We start from the raw sequence: 20,855 nt of genomic DNA on the forward strand, positions 1-20,855 counted from the left end.
GCTGGTAATGCTTAATTTAGTTATTTGGAGGTGTCCGTCTGTTTACTAAATTTGCTATCTTAGTTAAAATTTATGTTTTTTGTAGCTCTCTCTCTCTCCCTATCCTTCCCTTTTTTCCCTTTTTTTATCAAGAGAATCCGCAGTCCTTTTGAAGACAGTATCAACTCAACTTAAACCATTTGATAAGTAAGACCATTAAAGTTTTGGGGAACTCATCCAACAATTACCTATCCTACCATAAGTCCCCTTGTGTTTCCAGCGAAAAACACATCAAACCACTGAGCAATTCCACAGTCAAGACCTGACAAATGAAACCTTGAGGTTGTCCCCTTTGATCAAACGAAAAAAATAGCAATAGGGATTTCCTTATCTCAAGAGAGGATAGGATACTCAGCGAGTTTATTCTATTCTGCGTTGGCCGTATGGAGTTTGCAGCAATGCGACTTCAGACACGTCAACACTCTTTTGAATAGGAGAGAGGAAATTTACTTCATGACAACTCTCATCAAACTTTCCAAAATTCAAAATAGAATTGTCTTTATGTTCATAAACCATCTTTTCACATCCCATGACATGATTGTCCTCTTTTACCAGCACCTTAGAAGAGTGGCATTCAACCTCTTGTTGTGAATTGTCCATGGTATCCGACATGGTCCATTCTTTTTGTTCATCAACTTTCTGGAACTGCATAAACCAGATTTGAGAGTCCCAAGTTACATTTGCTTCCTCATCTTCTTGGAAGAGACCAGCAAGATCACTTTGTTCAAATTCAGAATCTTCCACTGCTGCATTTTTTGGTGGTGCCTCAAGAGAAAACCCTTCTGGTGATGAAGGAAGCTTATCTTGATTTTCAGATACATAACTAGGAGTAATATTTGGGTATGGCCTCCTTGGAATGTCTTCATAAGGGGAAGAGAATACACCTTGAGCTATTTGCCTTTTGAGAGCAACCAACTCATGCCTTGGGAAGCGTGGTTCAAGGATGGACTGAGGATTAAACCAGTCCAAGGGTTTATCAAAATTATGCCTTGGGAAGCGTGCCACAGAGTAAAATCTTCAACTTGCAGTGACTGTTCTAAAACCCGAAATTGCAAAGAAAGCTAGGAAAAGGAAGACCAAAACTCACCAAAACTTGGACAATGATAGCAAAGACACCCCGCAATGATTTGACATTATCAAATGTGAGTTTTGTACGTCGTAAAACGTGCATTGGAGACAAAAATGACACTTTTTAGGCAAAAATTTGTAGGGGTTGTCACATTTTTGAGAATCCAAAAATGAGGACAACAGAAAGCTGAAATGCAACCTCTTAAAATTCTTTGAATCCTCCACCAGAATCTGTATTTGAAAGCTCAAATACAACTTTTAAAAATTCTCTGAATCCTCTACCGAAATATGTGTTTGAAAGCTCAAATGAAACCTTAGAGTGAGACAACCTGTAGTGATGTCCTTGGGTGATCTCTCACACTTGCAGACACACGAATCTATGAGAGATTTGATTCTCAAAGATTGAAAGTTCTCTAGAAACCCTTGTTTCTCCTCAAGCTCCAAATTTGTGCGTTCAAGAATAATGAAATAATAGCTCTCCAAAATTAACTTTTATATTCTCCTCAAAACCCACACACAAATCATTAATTTATTATTTTATTGATTTTATTAAACTTCTCCAAAGTGGCCGCCATTTTATTGACAATTTATGTGATTTTATAGTCACTTTATTATTATTTTATAAAGTAACTTTATAATTTGTTTAGTAAGTCACTTAGTTTTACAAAGTCACTTTATAATAAAGTAACTTTAATTTATTTGAATTAAACATTAAAGTTAACTTTATATTAACTTTAATATTTAAATATCTATTCATAATCATCTCCTGGCCTCTAAAATTGACAACAGATGGGCCAACTGGTGACGCCTAAAAATAGCAATACCTCCTAAAAAATAGGAAGTCAGCTCTGAGCTCCTAAAACACCAAACAAAACCCCCTGCAAGGTCCACCAGTCCTTGGATGGGTTCCCTATCCACTGTATTAGCCTACGGGAACCACTGCCATGCTAAAAACACTCGCACTAAGGGGGGTGCAAAAATGGGGACATTACACCCACACAAGGCATCCCATTTCTTCTTGGAAAACTCTTTAAATTCTTCAATTATCTATAACTTAGAAATTTGTCTTGTTCACAAGATTTAACAGAATTCAAAATCCTTCAAACTTTTAAAACCAAGTGTGAAACCTGAGTGGATCCACCTGCAAAATATTTTTTGCACAAACAAAATGAGGTTGTTTGTGCCCATTTTCAAAATCTTCAACACACTGTTGATCCCTGTTGGAACCGCTCTAATGAAGGGTGAGGGTTTTTGTCCACAATTTCAGCCTTTTGGATTTTCGTCCGACACACATCCATTGGGGTTTTCATCCCATTAGAAGGAATTTGATCACAAATTCAAATCTCCAAAGAGAAAAAAACAATCTATAGAATGCTCAAATGAGCCTCCTCAGCTCTCTTTTATAATCTTCCCAACTATTTTGCAGAAATTACAATTTAAAATCACTTTCTAATAATAATAATCCTTATTGCTCCAAAAGGTGACTTTATTTGAATATTTAACATTTCCGACACTAAGTCACTTTATAAATCATTAATTTGTCTTTTAATATACTTTGTGTACAACCTTAAAATTTAATTATTTAATTTATTAATTATTCCCCAGACAACCAAGTGTATGAAATATGCAAAATCAATCTAAAAGTGAAATCTGAAAGCATCGACATACTCAAGAGTTCACCAGAATCCTGACTTACTAAAAAGAGATGCTTTCAAAAAATAGCATATTCCTCCAAAAAATTTGGAGCACAGTAAAAATGACCAAATTACTCTCTAAAGACAAACAAAATCAATACAATCCCCATAACTCAATGCCAAAACCCGGACTTCAAATTGATAAGGATCTCCCCCTCCAAGAAAATCAAAACTACCATAGATGCAGGAATGGCCGAAATTGGATACATTACAAAGAATGTTGGAATGGACCGAAATGGGGACATTACATGTTAGTAGTCAACTAGAGGAAAAATTGTGCTTTCCTCTTGAATTTACTTTTATAATAATTCCTTGTTTATTGTAATATTATTTTACAATTATAAAGCTATTGGTATGACATGACCCACCTAAGACTATTTATTTTGTTTTCCACCTGATTTGAAGGGGTTGGAAAAAAACATATTATGTTTGAATACATATTAGTAGTTATTGATACCATTTTCCAGAATCTTTATAAAAAAATAGATCAAAAGGTAAAAGATGACATAGGAGATAGACTATCATGGATTGATTGGTGTTAAGTTTTAATATGTGCCGTAGCAATTTTGGTGATGCATATTATATGGGGTTATCTTAGACATTTTATTGAAGATTAAAACTCAGAATATCCACTAAACATTACACCACTTTTAACTAAACTATGTAGTATTATTTTTGCTAAAAGGAGGTTAATGTGAAATTCTATTGAAATATTTATAGATTTCACTTTGGAATTGAATGATCGTTTAAAGCATCTCCTTTTCTTCTAGAACCTTTTATCCTTCTTTCAGTTCTTTCTTTTATTTCAAATGATAGTCAAAATTGTTCATTTTAATATATTTCCTTCTTTTCTTTTGGACTACATATGTGTTTAAGTCTCTAATTATTGAATCGGTGAATGAAACATATACGGGAGGCTGGCAAAGTGTGCAAGGGTTTTTGTTTTAAAAGCATAAAATGAGATGAAGTTAATTTCATTATTGAAACTATGTTCCCATACTTGTTGTGAGTATAAAATGCCCATAAACAACAACTTTGTCAAAAAACAGAGGTATATGTCAAAAATGATTTGGATTAGGCAGTGGCTATGTAAAGTGAAACATAATTTTTTGAAAGTTCCATTTAGGGAATCTATCTTAGCAAAGACATTATGGAGGGGAACATAACAGGCTTCTATCTATCATTTCTGCATGACTGACAGGTGACTTTTGATGTATTAATTTCTTGAACATGGGATTCTTTGTTTGTTTGTGGATACAGGCAAAATCGGCATCAATTTCCTTTTAGCAAGCAATGTATGGGATTTCACCAATCACAGGTTTCTCAATGGTATTCAAGGCCTTAGATAATGCAATTCAGAAGACTCAAAATCTAGCCTATATTGAGTAGGTGGTAATCATTCCATTATATGGGACCAAAAACAAGTAATTAAAATTAAGTGACAGTAAAGATATTCAGAAAGAGGCAGAAGGATAGCTTCCAAGATGTTCACTGTCAACTATAGCTTTTCTTGGGCTGATCAGTCTTCTTAATTGAAGATATGCCTATATGGAGATGGATAGAAATCTAATTCAAGTTCATTATTGCATAAATGCCAACTAAGGCCATCAAATAAATGCCCTATGAAAGCAAATTACATTGTTTAAATGAGATGGGGAAAAATTAATTCACCTTCAGAGATTTGTCAACTTATCAATAGTCCTCCTCATTTAATACTCAAAGAGGAAGCCTCTAGAATCCACAGACTGCTCCTACTGAAATTTGCATTGGAAGATGGCATAATCTAGAAACACTTAGGATGGTAGGTTGAAAATATGATTGCAAAGGGATGGTTGGTGACCTCAAAGGGAAGTTGTGTGAGAAATGTGTTTTAAGTTTTTTAATTATCATCACATTAAGTAGAATATAGAGGCAGCAATCTGAGATGGTTCCTTCAAATCAAGAAGCTAAGAAGTATTCTGTAGACTATTGGATTTCCATGCAACTAACCACTTAGTAACAAGCAAGTGGGAAATGAAAATATTCTACAGCCTCCAAAGGAGTGACATTCCTGAGAGTTACTGAGCTGATGAAGGTTTATGCTTAACTTGTAGATCTTTTATGTGTCTTGAGGCAGGAGCATGGAAAAGAGTTTTATCACCAAGTTGGTGGCTTCACTTGCACAAATAAAAACCAATATATCAACATATTCCCCAGGAATGGTGAACAGCAGGTGTGTTCCATTCCATATGCTCTCTTTGTGTTCAGATAGTGAATCTTGTGCTAAAATTTATGAATTTAACAATATAAAACCTATATGATTTATTTTTGTTCCATATAATGTTTGAAACAGCAGAGGTGAGTCAGTCAGTGAGATTCCAGTAGTCTGTGAATTCTGTAGATTTTGAATTTATAAATATTTCACATTTGCAGTGGAATAAATAAAATGCAGGTACATATATGGCATTTAAATTGTGAGATAAGAAGTCTTACTTGTATAGAAACAAGATACAATGCTCCTGGGTAGCTAGAAATTATCGAACAAAATGATGTTGTGGCATTGGTAGAGACAAAATACCTGATACAGAACAATTTCTTCAACAATTACTAAAAGACTGCATAAGTAAATAAAGCATTACTAATAAGAAAAGAATGAAATTCATTACCAGGACTCAAAATTGACGTCTGAGTTTACAAAACGGGTCAATACTAGTGAAGAGTATCGTGTAAAACGATAAAATAATGAGAACAGGTTAACCAACATACTATAAATAACTATAAGAATAATAGATGTGAAACAATGTAATCATTGCAAATCGTCAATACTGTCAGTAATTTATTTCAAGAAATTGAAAGTGCCTTGGTTGCCCTAGGTGTAGATTGGGAAGATTACAGAACCATGCCATCCTTAACTTATTTAAATTTGTATTCCAATTATACATTTAAATTCCCATTTAAAAAGAACTCATCAATAAAAAAGGATCAAATGGGAAAAATTCATGCCTAATAGCTTAGGCAAAACTTTGGTATTTTCAATATCTTAAAAACGTTATCATGTTCAATTGTTGTAATTTTCTCCATATTTTATATTATCTTTTTTAATTATTATGCTTAAATTATCTAGGATTAAGTGAGACAGTAAAACTTTTGGATGAAATACAAATACTAGTTGGTGTTTACTAATCAAATCTGAAAAATTAGAATAAGGCATAAATTTCAAAAACCAACTTGAAGCATCAGCTTTTCCACCTAGAAAAAAATCACCCTTATTCAGCTCTACATAGATAAGATCTGAGCATAAAAATTGTCCTAGTGATATATCTGCTGTTCATGTTAATATAAGCTATAGATTTCCTGTCACACTTGAATATTTTGGCATGTAAGATTTACCAAGAGTCATACTAAACATAAATAATTTAGATCTGCTGTTATTCTTCGTTACTTTGTATTTTGAGGGTTTTCCAAAGTTTATATCAGCTTGAGGATGTTGGATCCTATTGTGACGTTTTCACACATCGCCCCATTGCAAATGGGGACCCCTCTACTTTTTAGGACTTTGGGGTCTTTTGGCTTTGTTCTTGGGTCATTTCGCAGCAGTCTCTTATGTTTCTCTGCTTTGCAAGTTTTTGGGGTCAATTTGTTTAAGTCTACTTTTCGTTTGAGTGAATTTGGTGAAGTCTAGGGCTTGTTTCGTCAATTTTAGGGTTTTGTCCTTAGACCTAGATTTTAGGGGTTCTGTTAGGGTTTTGAAAAAATTGAATGCAGAACTGGAATCAGGACTCTTCGAAGAACCTCCCAGTAAAATTTGAGCGAAAACGGAGCAAATTTCTATTTTTAGAAAGTTCCTATTTTTTAGGGATTTTACTGAGTCCCAGCATGTCTTCATTTTGCCAAAAATCAAACTTACTATTTTTAGTAAGTGCTTTCCTGACCTATTTTGTCCAAACCCTAACATTTTGAAACACTTACTATTTGGGAAAATCTATTTTTGGCAGGTTCTTCACAGGAAAACACTGAAAACTAAACAACCCTGAAGACGCTGAAGACTGAATGTTCCTGAAGATCATTTCTAAATCCGGAAGAGTCAAAAGGTAGACAAGTGTGATCAAAATTTGGTTAAGTATGGGAACCAGTCCATGAATGGAAAGCTCGAAAAAATCATCTAAGTCTGGAAATTCACATCAATCCACAAATGTCATTCTGATCCGGAAATGGCCTGGAATTTGACTGTCTGAAAATTTAAAAGATCTTCCAAAACCTAGAATTTGCATTATAGTTCCTAGAGATCTGAAACCACTCTCAAACATCCTGTCAATACATATGCAATATAACTTAAAGTATAAGAATGTTATATTTCATATATATATATGTCCTGAATTGGTAGAAAACATCAAATTCCTCCACAAGCATGGAAATCCACCTAGGCAAGGGTGAAGGGCGCCAAAATGAAGGTTACTTGGAAATCAAGAAACGGAGGGAATTCCATCTCCAACCCAAAATGCCGCCCTATGAAGTCAAAGGGCACCAAAACTACTCCGTCATGGAATTCATAAAAACGTCAAAGTTCCTTCCTCCTAGCAAAATGCCGCCCTACTCCTCAGGAGGGCGCCAAAGTCAAGAAGTCACGGAAGATAGTAAAATGCATGAATTCCTTGGACAACTCAAAATCTTGCCCAGGAAAGTAGAAAAGTTGACTAAGTGTTGGAAATTCCTGCCTTCACGACAAAATTCTTGGAAAAGGTGAAAATTTGGCTAAGTGTTGGAAATTCCTTCCTTCGAGATAGAATTCCAAGAAAGGCAAAAAATTGACTAAGTGCTGGAAATTCCTTCCTTCGGGACGAAATTCCAAGCAAGGAAGAAATCACACCCAAGGATGAATTAAAGATAAAATTTCTAAGGCAAGGAAGGAATCAAGGATGAACTAAACAAGAAATTTCGCCCCTAAGAAAAAAATTGAAAAAATCCATTTTTGGGCATCAAGAATCATCCGAATTTCAAAATGATGGTAGATTTGGATTCGTGAGAGAATTCTCTCTCTCCTGGACTTGAAACCCTAATTTGTGGAAAATCCCTAAAAAATAGGAGATGGTGAAAAATTGATGAAAAACCTTCTTCAAGCAAGGAAAGTTGAAGAGACTTCAAGAAAATTCTTCCTGAATCGAATTTTCTCTCTCCAACAATTCCAAATATGTAGGAGCGGATATATGACGACAGGGTCCACTTGCATGGTGAGAATCTATTGAACACATGGCAATAGGGTGGCGCATTCATTACCGGAATGTTTGACCAAATGGCGACCCGATCATTGCATGTTGAATTTATGGCAGATTCCTTTTGCATGCAACCACCGCATGTGGAAATGATGGAGCATTTATGACATAATGGGGTGATTTTTGCATGGATGAATATTCAACGAATGTTGGGTGAATTTGAAAGAGGTGGTGCATTTAATGCGCAATGGATGCTATTTTGGGTTCTTTTGAATTAATTGTATAAGGGCATGATGGGTTATTAATTGCTGATTCCCACCTTGTTGCATCTTGAGTGGGGGAATCCTCTAGGGTGAAACCCTAATTAAGGTTTGCATGTTATCATGGCTACTTGAGGCCTATATAAAGGGGTGACCCCCCTCATTTGTAAGAGGAGGGAGACTTGTATGAAATTGTTGCGATAAGTTTTGAGATAATAACAGTGAAACATTGTTCTTTGATGGTGTCCACTTAAGTTATGTTTTCAAAGCTTGCATGGTTTCACCTTCCTCACTTAGAGTAGAATTTTATTTTCTCAGTTGTTAGATAAAGTACTTTGATTTCAATAGAGAATGTAATGGTGTTTGATGAATTTCCATGGTTCATACTTTTTGCATCTTGTTGATAGTAAGTTGTAGTGTAAAGTTAGCCTAAACCCGAAATTTGTGCTAAGTTCGATTGTGATAGGTGCTTGGATTGTGCCGTGTTGGATATTCAAGTGCACTTTCTCAATGTGAATATCCTTCAACATCCTCAAAAGATTGCACCAGATCTTCCAGAGTTGTAGTTAATCTTGGCAAAGCAGAGCTTGGTTTATTTGGAATTTGTCCACCGAAGCATTAACTGTTGATATCACTGCCCTTAGGAGTAGATTTAGATCCTTCTAAACCCTTTTCCCCTTTATTTTCAGTTCATTTTAGTTTGTTCGAAGCAGAAGCATCGCAGAAATGCGATATCTGATGATGGAGTTCCAGACACAACAAAAAAGTGAAAGGATGATCCAAGCAAAAGGCCCCTTGGATTACCAGTAATCACATCTGCCAATTGAGTCACGTCCGAGTATGAAGGAACCTTGGAGTTAGCCATTTGATCTTTTTGCAATCTTGGCATACAATGTGACTTTGTTCAAGAGAGAGTGAAGTGACCGTTTAGGCAACTTTATTCTGTGTTAGATGATGTCATAAAAAACACATCAACAAATCCATTGTTCATGGTTGTGTACTTTGATTGACACAAGTTTTGTAATTGCCATATTGCTGATCAGCATAAATTTTCAGTAGGGTTTGGCATATACCTTTAATATATGTGCGTCATTTCAACTTGCACATGTTTGAAAAATTAACTATTTCCCAGGGTTGTCTGAAAGGGGACCTTACAAAGTAGTGAGTGTTCTTATTTATATGGAAACAAAGCTTTTAGTTGAGTAGTGTTGTTCAACACCGGATGAGATAGAGGACATGAGCCATATCCCGTATTCAAGTGCAATTTGGTAGTCTTATGTATACTATGGTCTGCACTAAATCAGACATTACCAAAACAATAGAAGTCCTAAGCAAGTATATATCCAATTTGAACAAACAACATTGGGTTGCAATGAAGGGGATCTTCAAATATCATTCAGGCATGTTTGAGTGTTCAATTTGCTATCAAGGAAGACCAAACTCAAGCAAGACAATGAATATATAGAGGCAAGTGGATTTTGATTGGATAGGAGATGCATAATGCCCTTTTTAAAAAAATTAATGAACTCTACAAACTTTTGTGGTTCCTATCTATGCAATGCTTATGAAATACTAAATAGCAGCATCTAATTCCAATATTTACTAGTAAAACCTTTATAGAAAATGATGAACGCCTCACACACAAATCCACCATAAACTTCTATCAAATGACAACACCACACATTATAATGCTAACACACAAAACTTACACACCAACTGGAAACTAGAAACACGCTGCAATCTTCTCAGCTCAATTGTGATTCCGAGGTGAAACCACGTCAAATAATAGGAGAGATTTCATTCTCTACTCTTGCATGGAAACCGAGAGGATTTTTTTCCTCCAAATCTCTTCACACCAAGGATTTTCATCTTTAAGATAAACAGATGAACATAACGCTCAAGCTATCTGTTAGAGTAAAAGGTAATTTTACTTAATTAGTTTAATTAAGTCACCTTTTTTCCTTTTATAAGTTCCCTTTTTGGCCCCTTTAATTTGAATTTCTTTTTGTCTCCAAAAGTGGTCAAAGACACTTTTAAAAAAAATATTACAAAAGGCCTTATAAAATCCCATTTAGACCACCACTTTAATAAAATAATCGTAATAGTTAAGTTCTCATTCACAATGTTTTGAAATAAAGTTACTTTGATGACTAGAATATTATTATTAAATTATTTTCCTATCATTATCCCCTTATCCCATAAATAAAGAATTTGGTTCCCAATTAATTTGATTGGGAAAGGGGACATGACAGTCTGCCCTTCCCAACATTGCTTGTCATCAAGCAAGGCAAGTTCAACAGCCTCACTCTTCCCAAGTGGCAATTCTATAATACCAAGATCCAAAATAATTCTTGAGAGTTAGTGACTTAATGTGCTCGATTTCTTGTGAGATGAAATTAATTCTTCAACTATATAACTTTTATTCTTGCCTAAAAATTGAGTAGGTTTTCATCCTCCGAGTGTCTGCACTCCAAATATTTTCATCCTTAGGACAAATAGATGAACACAAGCCCTCAAGCTATCTGATAAAAGGGGGTTTTGAGTTCATAAAAAATGGATGATTTGAATTTCCTTTCTTTTATAAATTTCTTTTTAGCCCCATCAATCTGAATTTTCTTTTCCTTCTCCAAAAGTGTCCACAAACAATTTTTAATAAAATATAATATAAGGCTAGTCGATAGGTGAATAGTGTAGTGGTTAAGTCACAACATTGTTGTTGTGGTCACCAAGGTTCAAATTTTGCCTGGACATTGTGCTCAAAGGTTGTGTGCTTTCATTGGGCTAATGTGCTTGCAAGATGTGTGCCTTTGCTGGATAGTCATGCTTGTAGGTTGTGTGCCTTTGTTGGGCCATTGAGCTCACCGATTTGAACATGACAATAATATCATGTGAACTAAGGCCTCCTATTAGTGGTCTCAACAATAAAACCGATGGGAAGAGATCTGCCCCACCATAGGTGATCTCTCTAGGATTGACCAAGCTAAGAGCCCAAGTTTACCAATGCAAAAAAAAATATCACATAGGGCCTTGGAATATCCCATCTAGATGGCCACTTTAATAAAAAAAATACCACATAAGGCCTTGGAATATCACATAAGGTCGCTTGGAAGAAATAAAGACCTAACGGATGATTCTCTTTGTTTCCTTGCATCATCTAGCCGTTTGCAATGTTCTTTGACTCTTTGGATGTGTTATCTTGCTTGGACAGAAAGCAACTTTGCTTGTGTAGCTCTATGTAACCAAGCTTCTTTTAAACTTTGGCAATGTTCTATATCATCTGTATCAAAACATATTAACTCATTCCTATGACAAGAGACATCATCAAAATTACCATGTACCATACTTGCCTCTTGTAGTCCATCAACAGTAGAAACTGTGCCTTGACTTTCTTCAAGATTATTAGTGGCAACATTACGAAAAAGGTGAAGTATATTACTGCTGTTCTCAAACTTAAAGTTATGACAGATTTCAACTTTTGTGTCCCTACCCATGAGATCTTCCTCGGAATAACAAGATATTTCCAACCCATTGTGGCTTGAATCCACCTTATATTCCCCATAGTTATCACACACAATTTGGGTATCATCATAGGAAGATTCCATATCGCTATCCGCCTTCTGTAAACAAGTTTTTACCTCTAGAAAAAGGGAAGAAGTATAACTGCTGTCATTCAAATCAGAATTATTGTCCTGCGTTTGACTCATATTTTTAACTTCTTTAAGTGCATCGTCATTGAAAATTTCATGACCAACACTTGTAGCCTTGTCTTCATGAGTATTCTCAAGAGCGACTGTAGTTTTCCCTGGAGTAAGAGCTACAATATCTAGAGAAGGAGGATGTAGACTATCGTTGTCCCAAATCAGACCTTTCAAATCCCATTCTTTGCTTCTGCTGGAATCATCAAACATGACCAAATCTTGACTTGATTCATGTCCTTCCCATGTAATTAGAGGTGGTAGTGTCTCAAATAATTCTTCTTCAATTGATGATACAAGGCTGCAAGGTATTTCTGAAAGATCCCTGATAGATCTTTGCTGTTAACCTGCTGTAATTTTTTTATTTTTAATTTTGTTTTCCTGTTTATTTAAGTTTTTCTTACAGAACTAGACAGAAGTGCAGAAAGGGTTGTTTGTTTTTGTGTTTTTGATTGTTTAATAGCATAGGAAGGAATAGATAACAGCAAATATGAAGCAATACTGAAATAAATGAGGTATACAGCAAAAGTCAGAATTATTGCAAATCGTACCAGGCAGATTTGTCTGAATTACAAAGCCAAACAATGAATCCAATGTATTTCCCAAGCTCTCATACAAATTCAAAGTCAAACTGGAAGATGAAGAATGTTCTCCAACCCCACATACACTGGAAGTGAATACAAGCAATACCCTATACACCACGTGGTGTATTTGCTGCAAATGGCATTCCTCCAGCTGCAATGAACCACGTCTCCACTGGAAAGATGGTAGGCCACGCTGAAACCCTACTGAGAATTGATGCCTCTGTCCTTAATCACCACACACAATGCCTTATAAGTCCGGTGCCAAAGATTGCTGAGGGCTACGTCCCAGCCAATCCTAATCCTGGGGTTTGCGTCCCAGTCTAGAAATTGCTCTCCAGAGCAAATTCATACAAGTTGTCAAATATGCCAAAGATGATGATAGAATGAAGCTCCTATCCCCTTATAACCCCTCTCAATTGCAAATCGAACCCTAATTGTCTCCAAGTGGCATGGTCTAGTGGAAATGTTATAATTTCTTATTTTAAAGTGGTCATGTTACTAGAAAATGACCTTTTTCCTCATAGACAGAAATCCGCTCACTGAATTGCCCTGAGACCAAAGAGAAAGATTTAAAGAATTTCAAGATCTTTCCAACGAGCTATCACACAATAGGGTGTGCATCCAGATGAGGCCAAAAATCCCCTTATTACTCCAAAATGGCTAACAACTTAGCCTTATTTAATTATTAAACGCTAACTTAGGAAATATTAAAAATATAACCCAAATAGCCATAAAATGCCCAACTGACATTACAAACCCTAAAATCATCCTGTCACCTGTCTGTGACTGAAGTCGGAAATCAAGGATTCACTGGTAGTCTCATCCCTAAAATCTAGGGATGCTCCTAAAATTTAGGAAACAAGCCCAATCTCTCTGAAACTGAACCCAAAGAGGCATCTCATGGAGACCCAACCTTGGGCATGATCAAACCTCCTAAAAAGTAGGAACTGCCTCCTAAAAACAAGGAATGTCTCCCAACTGATCAATAACTGCTAGAATACCAAGTCTCCAACACTGAATAACCATACCGGGTCTCTGTCCAACCCTGTCAGCCTACAAGACCCCATAATAAGCTGACTCACATGTCTCTGCTAGACTGAGCTAGAGTGGGGACATGACAGTCCTCCCCTCTCGGAGATGCTTGCCCACAAGCAACTGTAATGCTGGATGCTGTAAAATGCTCTCACCTTCCCAAGTGGCATCCTCTATGGGAAGATCTCTCCATCGAACCAAATACTCTCGAATCACCCGGCTTCTCAGCCGTCGTTCCCTCACCTCAAGAATCTCATCAGGAACCAAAATCAATTTACCCTCCTCATCCATAGGAGGTAACTCGGGTGAAACTGTAATATGCTGTCCAAGGGCCTTTTTCAGGCAAGATACATGAAATACATTATGAATCCTGCTGCCAGGTGGTAACTCAACCTCATATGCAACCTCTCCCACTCGCCTGAGTACCCTGTATGGACCATAAAAACGTGGTTTGAGCTTCTCAGCTCCCCCCCTTTTTAGGGTGCTCTGCCGATATGGTTGTAAGCGCAGAAAGACCATATCATCCACCTCAAATGCTCTCTCAATCCTGTGCCTGTCTGCGTACATCTTTTGCTGATTTTGGGCCTGCTGTAAATTCTCCCTGAGAGATCTCATGACATCCTGGTTCTCCTGTAACCAACCCTGAGCCAAAGGAACTCTACTATCACTAATTGCCAAATCAGTGAAAGATAATGCCTCATATCCATAGAGAGCTCTGAAAGGCGTCATGCCAATGGACATATGGTGAGTGGTATTATAACAATACTCGCCCAAATACAACCAGCGTACCCATGCTTTTTGTTGCCCTGACACATAGTTACGCAAATATCCCTCAACCCACTTGTTGACTATCTCGGTCTGTCCATCAGTTTGAGGGTGGTAACTAGTACTAGGTGTCAACTCAGTGCCTGTAAGCCTGAAAAGTTCCTGCCAAAAGGAACTCATGAACCTGCTGTCCCTGTCACTCACAATGGTCTTGGGAAGACCATGGAGTCTAAATACCTCCCTGAAAAATAACTCAGCCACCTGTGATGCTGTGAAATCCAGTGCAATGGGAAAGAAGTGGGCATACTTTGTTAGCCTATCCACAACAACATAAATACAATCTTTCCCCTGAACCCGAGGAAGACCTGTAATGAAATCCATTGAGATCCCTGTCCACTTCTGTTCCGGTATAGGTAAGGGTTGCAACAACCCCGCTGGGTAGGTATGCTCCGACTTGTTCTGCTGACAAGTCATACACTCACGGACATGGCGTAAAACATCATCTTTGAGACCCTTCCAAGAGAATCTCTCACGAACCGCCCTGTAAGTCTTACCATATCCTGGATGTCCTGCTGTAGGAGTATCATGGAGAGCATGCAAAATTTGTTCCTTCAACTGAGAACTCGGAACAAGATAAACCCTACCCTTGTAGTAGATAATATCATCTACCACACTATATCTGTCATCCACTATCAAACCATCCATGATCTCACAAGCATGCTGATCCTTGGAATACTCAACTAAGAGTTGAGCCTTCCAATCTGCTGAAATCTCGCTCAATGAGCAAAGGGCAGCCAATGAAGGTTTCCTAGAGAGTGCATCAACCACAGTATTATTCTTCCCCTTTATGAATTCGATATCGAAGTCATAAGCCTGAATTTTGCTAATCCATTTTTGTTGTCTATCATTAAGCTCTGTTTGATTTAGGAAGTATTTCAGACTGTTGTGATCAGTTCTTACCACAAATTTGCTGCCAACAAGATACTGTTTGAATTTGGCTAACGCATGCATGATAGCCAACATTTCCTTGTCGTAGGTAGAGTACAACCTCTCGTTATTTTGCAACTTTCTGCTCTCATAGGCAATGGGATGTTTGTTCTGCATCAACACGGCTCCTATACCAAATCCTGAGGCATCACACTCTAGAACAAAGGGCTGCGAGAAATCAGGTAGTGCCAAGACAGGACAAGTGCTCATCACCTCCTTGAGTCTATCAAAGACCCCCTGCGCTTGTTCTGTCCATCTGAAGGCCCCCTTTTTTGTAAGATCTGTCAAAGGTGCCGCCAACTGAGAGAACCCCTTCACAAATCTCCTATAATAAGCACACAATCCAAGGAATCCACGTAACTCCGTAATGTTCTGAGGGACGGGCCAATTCTGAATTGCCTGAATCTTCTCCTCATGCACCTTCACTCCATCAGCACTGATCACATGTCCCAAATATAACACCTCCCTCAATCCAAACTCACATTTGGAAAGCTTAGCAAATAGAGACTGATCCTCCATTATGCCAAGTACCTCCTCAAGATGTCTGAGATGATCCTCCCAAGTACAACTGTAAATCAATATATCATCAAAGAACACTAGAACCGACTTCCTCAACTGCTTGTTGAAGATATGGTTCATACAGGACTGGAAAGTAGCTGGTGCATTGGTAAGGCCAAAAGGCATTACCAGGAACTCATAATGCCCATAGTGACAACGGAAAGCAGTCTTGTGTACATCCTCAGTGCGTACACGAATCTGATGGTAGCCTGAACGAAGATCAATCTTAGAGAAATAGACAGCCCCATGTAACTCATCCAACAACTCATCTATGCGCGGAATAGGATATCTGTTTTTTATTGTCTTCTTGTTCAAGGCTCTATAATCAATACACATCCGTAGAGTCCCATCCTTCTTCTTAACCAACACTACGGAAGAAGCAAACGGGCTAGAACTCGGTCGAATGAAACCCATATCTAATAGTTCATGAATTGTCTTCTCAATTTCATCCTTATAAGCTCTAGGATGACGATATGGGGTAGTAATCACTGGCTTTGCTCCCTCCTCCAACTCTATACCATGCTCAAAACCTCTATCTGGTGGCACTCCAGGAGGTATATCACCAAATACTCTACCATGGCGATCCATCACTGACTGAATGTCCACATGAAACACACGGCCATCCTGGGGTGTGGGTGTTTTGGACTTAACCAAACAATGCGTAGCCCAGAGTACATCATTATGCCTGAGGATAGTCTCCATCCTGCGAGAAGTCACTTCCCTAGGTCCACCATCTGAAGCTGCCCTCAAAATCACTTTCTTCCCTCCAGACAGAAACTCCAACTGCATACGTTGGTGATCAATAATGTAACGCCCAATACCCTGTAACCACTGCATGCCCAAAACCACATCATAATCCTCTATAGGAAGCACATAAAAATCATCAGTCAAAGTATAATTCCCCATCTGAATACTAAGCTGTGGAATCCGTTTGGTGCAACCCAAAACTGCACCATCTGCCACCTTCACTCCAAAACCACCAAACTCCTCATACTGCAAGCCACGCCTCTCAACTAATTTCTGATCAATAAAGTTATGCGTAGCACCTGTGTCTACCAAGCTGGTGACCCGCTTACCCTTAAGTGTACCTTTCAACCGGAAGGCATGAAACTTAGGATAACTGGAGAGAGTAGCCATAGCTACTTTGGCTGACGCCAACGGCTCAGGGATGTCTAGCTCCAACTGTGTCTGAACCTGCTCAACATCCTCTGTATCCTCCTCAATATCAGTATCAAGAACCTCCTCATCTCCTAACTCAGAAGTCACCTCAATCAAATGAACCTTTCCTTTACCCATGCAACGGTGTCCTGGTTCCCAAGGTTCCTTGCAGGAAAAACATAACTTTTTCCTCCTCAATTCATTCCTCGTTTCCTGATTCATCCAAGGGGTTTTCGCTGAAGTCCCTTCTTTGTTCTGGGACGTATTGGCCTTCTGTGCAGGCCGTGAATCTCTAAATGGTTTCTTATCTGCCTGATAAGAACTGGGAACAGTATCTAGTCTCAATGTCACCTCAATAGCCTCCTTAAGAGTTGCTGGTTGGAAAGCACGCACTAGTCCCTTTAGCCTATCCTGCAAGCCCTCAGTGAACAACATCACACTACGTCTCTGGGGCATATCCGGTACCATCACTGCAATACGTTGGAACTCATTAATATAGGCTTCTGCATGACCGGTTTGTCTAAGGTGAGCCAACTCCCTGTAATAAAGTTCTGTATCCTTACGGTCAAACCGTGCAATGAGACGCTCAGTGAACTCAGTATAGGAGTGAACTAAGGTGTGATCCTGGGTGACCAATCCATGGTGCCACCAATCATAGGCAATCCCCTCTAAATGCAATACAGCAAACTGAATAGCCTCACGCTCAAGCATGGGCCTCAATGAAAGATATATGTCCAGCTTGTGGACCCACGCTCGTGCGCTAGTGTCTCCTGTGCCATTATATGGGGCCAATGTAATCTTCCCAGTAGCTCTATTCAAATCATAATTCTGCTGCTGCTGGTGTGGTCTATTACCACGCTCTCCCCTGAACCTGGTTGTATCTCTACGCTGTGCACAATACTGGGGAAGAGGGAAAACGTCCCTAACCTCAGGGGGTAGAGCTCTCCACTCAGCTGTGGCTGCTAAAACTGACTCCTGGAACCCAACCTCCGGTGGTTCCACTTGTGCTAGTTGTTCACCTGGTATGAACTGAGGAAGCAATGGCCTATTCGTAGTAGGTGTACGATGGCGGTGCCTCCTACTGGAATGATGGGAACTCCCAACTGAAGATTGGGACTGATGGCTGCGGTGACTACCAGCCACTGAAGGTGACCTACCACGCCTACCTCTGTGTCCATCCATATCCAAACGATCCAAGGTATCTTGTAACCTATCTAATGCCTGGACGATCCTGGGCTGAGTAGTGATAAGAGTCCTCATCATCTCTCTCTCTTCCTCATCCTGATTTCTTCTGTCGCCCACCTGTTCCTCAGCCATGACTGGATTCTGTTCTATCCCAAACTCACGCTCGTACTGAGCTCTTCTGCGTGTGTAATACCTATTTATATCCGCTCTACCCGAATGCATAGAAATAAAGTCTGATTAACCCCACAGGCTGGCAGAATACATGGCTCTGATACCACTGAAAGATCCCTGATAGATCTTTGCTGTTAACCTGCTGTAATTTTTTTATTTTTAATTTTGTTTTCCTGTTTATTTAAGTTTTTCTTACAGAACTAGACAGAAGTGCAGAAAGGGTTGTTTGTTTTTGTGTTTTTGATTGTTTAATAGCATAGGAAGGAATAGATAACAGCAAATATGAAGCAATACTGAAATAAATGAGGTATACAGCAAAAGTCAGAATTATTGCAAATCGTACCAGGCAGATTTGTCTGAATTACAAAGCCAAACAATGAATCCAATGTATTTCCCAAGCTCTCATACAAATTCAAAGTCAAACTGGAAGATGAAGAATGTTCTCCAACCCCACATACACTGGAAGTGAATACAAGCAATACCCTATACACCACGTGGTGTATTTGCTGCAAATGGCATTCCTCCAGCTGCAATGAACCACGTCTCCACTGGAAAGATGGTAGGCCACGCTGAAACCCTACTGAGAATTGATGCCTCTGTCCTTAATCACCACACACAATGCCTTATAAGTCCGGTGCCAAAGATTGCTGAGGGCTACGTCCCAGCCAATCCTAATCCTGGGGTTTGCGTCCCAGTCTAGAAATCGCTCTCCAGAGCAAATTCATACAAGTTGTCAAATATGCCAAAGATGATGATAGAATGAAGCTCCTATCCCCTTATAACCCCTCTCAATTGCAAATCGAACCCTAATTGTCTCCAAGTGGCATGGTCTAGTGGAAATGTTATAATTTCTTATTTTAAAGTGGTCATGTTACTAGAAAATGACCTTTTTCCTCATAGACAGAAATCCGCTCACTGAATTGCCCTGAGACCAAAGAGAAAGATTTAAAGAATTTCAAGATCTTTCCAACAAGCTATCACACAATAGGGTGTGCATCCAGATGAGGCCAAAAATCCCCTTATTACTCCAAAATGGCTAACAACTTAGCCTTATTTAATTATTAAACGCTAACTTAGGAAATATTAAAAATATAACCCAAATAGCCATAAAATGCCCAACTGACATTACAAACCCTAAAATCATCCTGTCACCTGTCTGTGACTGAAGTCGGAAATCAAGGATTCACTGGTAGTCTCATCCCTAAAATCTAGGGATGCTCCTAAAATTTAGGAAACAAGCCCAATCTCTCTGAAACTGAACCCAAAGAGGCATCTCATGGAGACCCAACCTTGGGCATGATCAAACCTCCTAAAAAGTAGGAACTGCCTCCTAAAAACAAGGAATGTCTCCCAACTGATCAATAACTGCTAGAATACCAAGTCTCCAACACTGAATAACCATACCGGGTCTCTGTCCAACCCTGTCAGCCTACAAGACCCCATAATAAGCTGACTCACATGTCTCTGCTAGACTGAGCTAGAGTGGGGACATGACAATTTCCTTGTGAGACTCTTCAATCCTTTCATAATCTTGTTCAACCTCTATTCAACTCACATTGTCATTTTGCATCCTAGGAGGGGCTGCTATAGGGGATACAATTTCTGATTTATGCAAGGAATGAGACATACTAAATTGAAGGAAAAAGTCTACAATTTCCCGTATCTTTTTCCTTTACCAAGCTAATCGCTGCGTCTCTATATTTGAGCATATACAAGTAATCTTCCTTAATCAGCTTCAATGCTTCCTTAAGTGACTGCAAATGTGTATGAGAAATGCCATGATTCATACCTTTATGTCGTTCCTCCTATTGGGCTATCCAAATGAGGCCTTCCAGGTAACTATGAGTAGAATCAATTCTTGACATCGCTTGAGCTATCTTGTCATCGGTTACCATCAAATGGTCTTGCAAATCTTCCCAAACCCAAAGCCTTTGTTCTGATTTATCTTCATGTGTAGGAGTTGTGTCATCATTGGAATCAACTATCAGAAAAGAAAATGCATTGTGATCACCCAAAGAATCCACACCATCCTTACCCATGTCAGTCTCATTCTCTACATCAGGGGAACTTATGTTCACAATATCTCTAAGGCGCTGATCCATGTTGGCATTACCTTCAACTTTGTGATCAACCAAGGGAACACCAATAGGAGTCATACCTTCATATGGTTTATCAATCATAATCTCTACATCACCCACCAAGAGACTCTTGCACTCCTTTGTAGATGCCTCACAATCTTTGTAAGATTGATCTAAATGCATGGTTAAGACTTCTGCTGCTTGTCCATATTTTTGTATTGACAGAAATAGAAATCATAAGTGATGACACAACATTGCTGTTTCAATATGTAGCCTTCGTTCCAACATAACACCACCATTTACATACAAAATAGTGTTCATTGCAATAAAATATGCAGTGATATTGAATACAACATTTGTGCACCTGGAAAAGGCTAACTAATTGTATATTG

At 38.5% G+C, this 20,855-nt stretch overlaps 1 protein-coding gene across 3 annotated transcripts in view; it reads right to left on the minus strand.

Moving 5' to 3' along the window:
• Positions 1-20,855, minus strand: part of LOC131050527 (phosphoglycerate kinase, cytosolic) — a 298,967-nt gene that overhangs the window by 89,081 nt on the left and 189,031 nt on the right. For all 3 annotated transcript variants that reach the window (XM_057984725.2, XM_057984724.2, XM_057984727.2), the window contains one exon: positions 5,274-5,358. In XM_057984725.2, coding sequence (XP_057840708.1) covers positions 5,274-5,358 — 85 coding nt within the window. The remainder of the gene's footprint in view (positions 1-5,273; positions 5,359-20,855) is intronic.

The sequence above is a fragment of the Cryptomeria japonica genome, chromosome 2 (assembly GCF_030272615.1).
Source record: "Cryptomeria japonica chromosome 2, Sugi_1.0, whole genome shotgun sequence".
In the NCBI taxonomy this organism is placed as follows: Eukaryota; Viridiplantae; Streptophyta; class Pinopsida; order Cupressales; family Cupressaceae; genus Cryptomeria; species Cryptomeria japonica.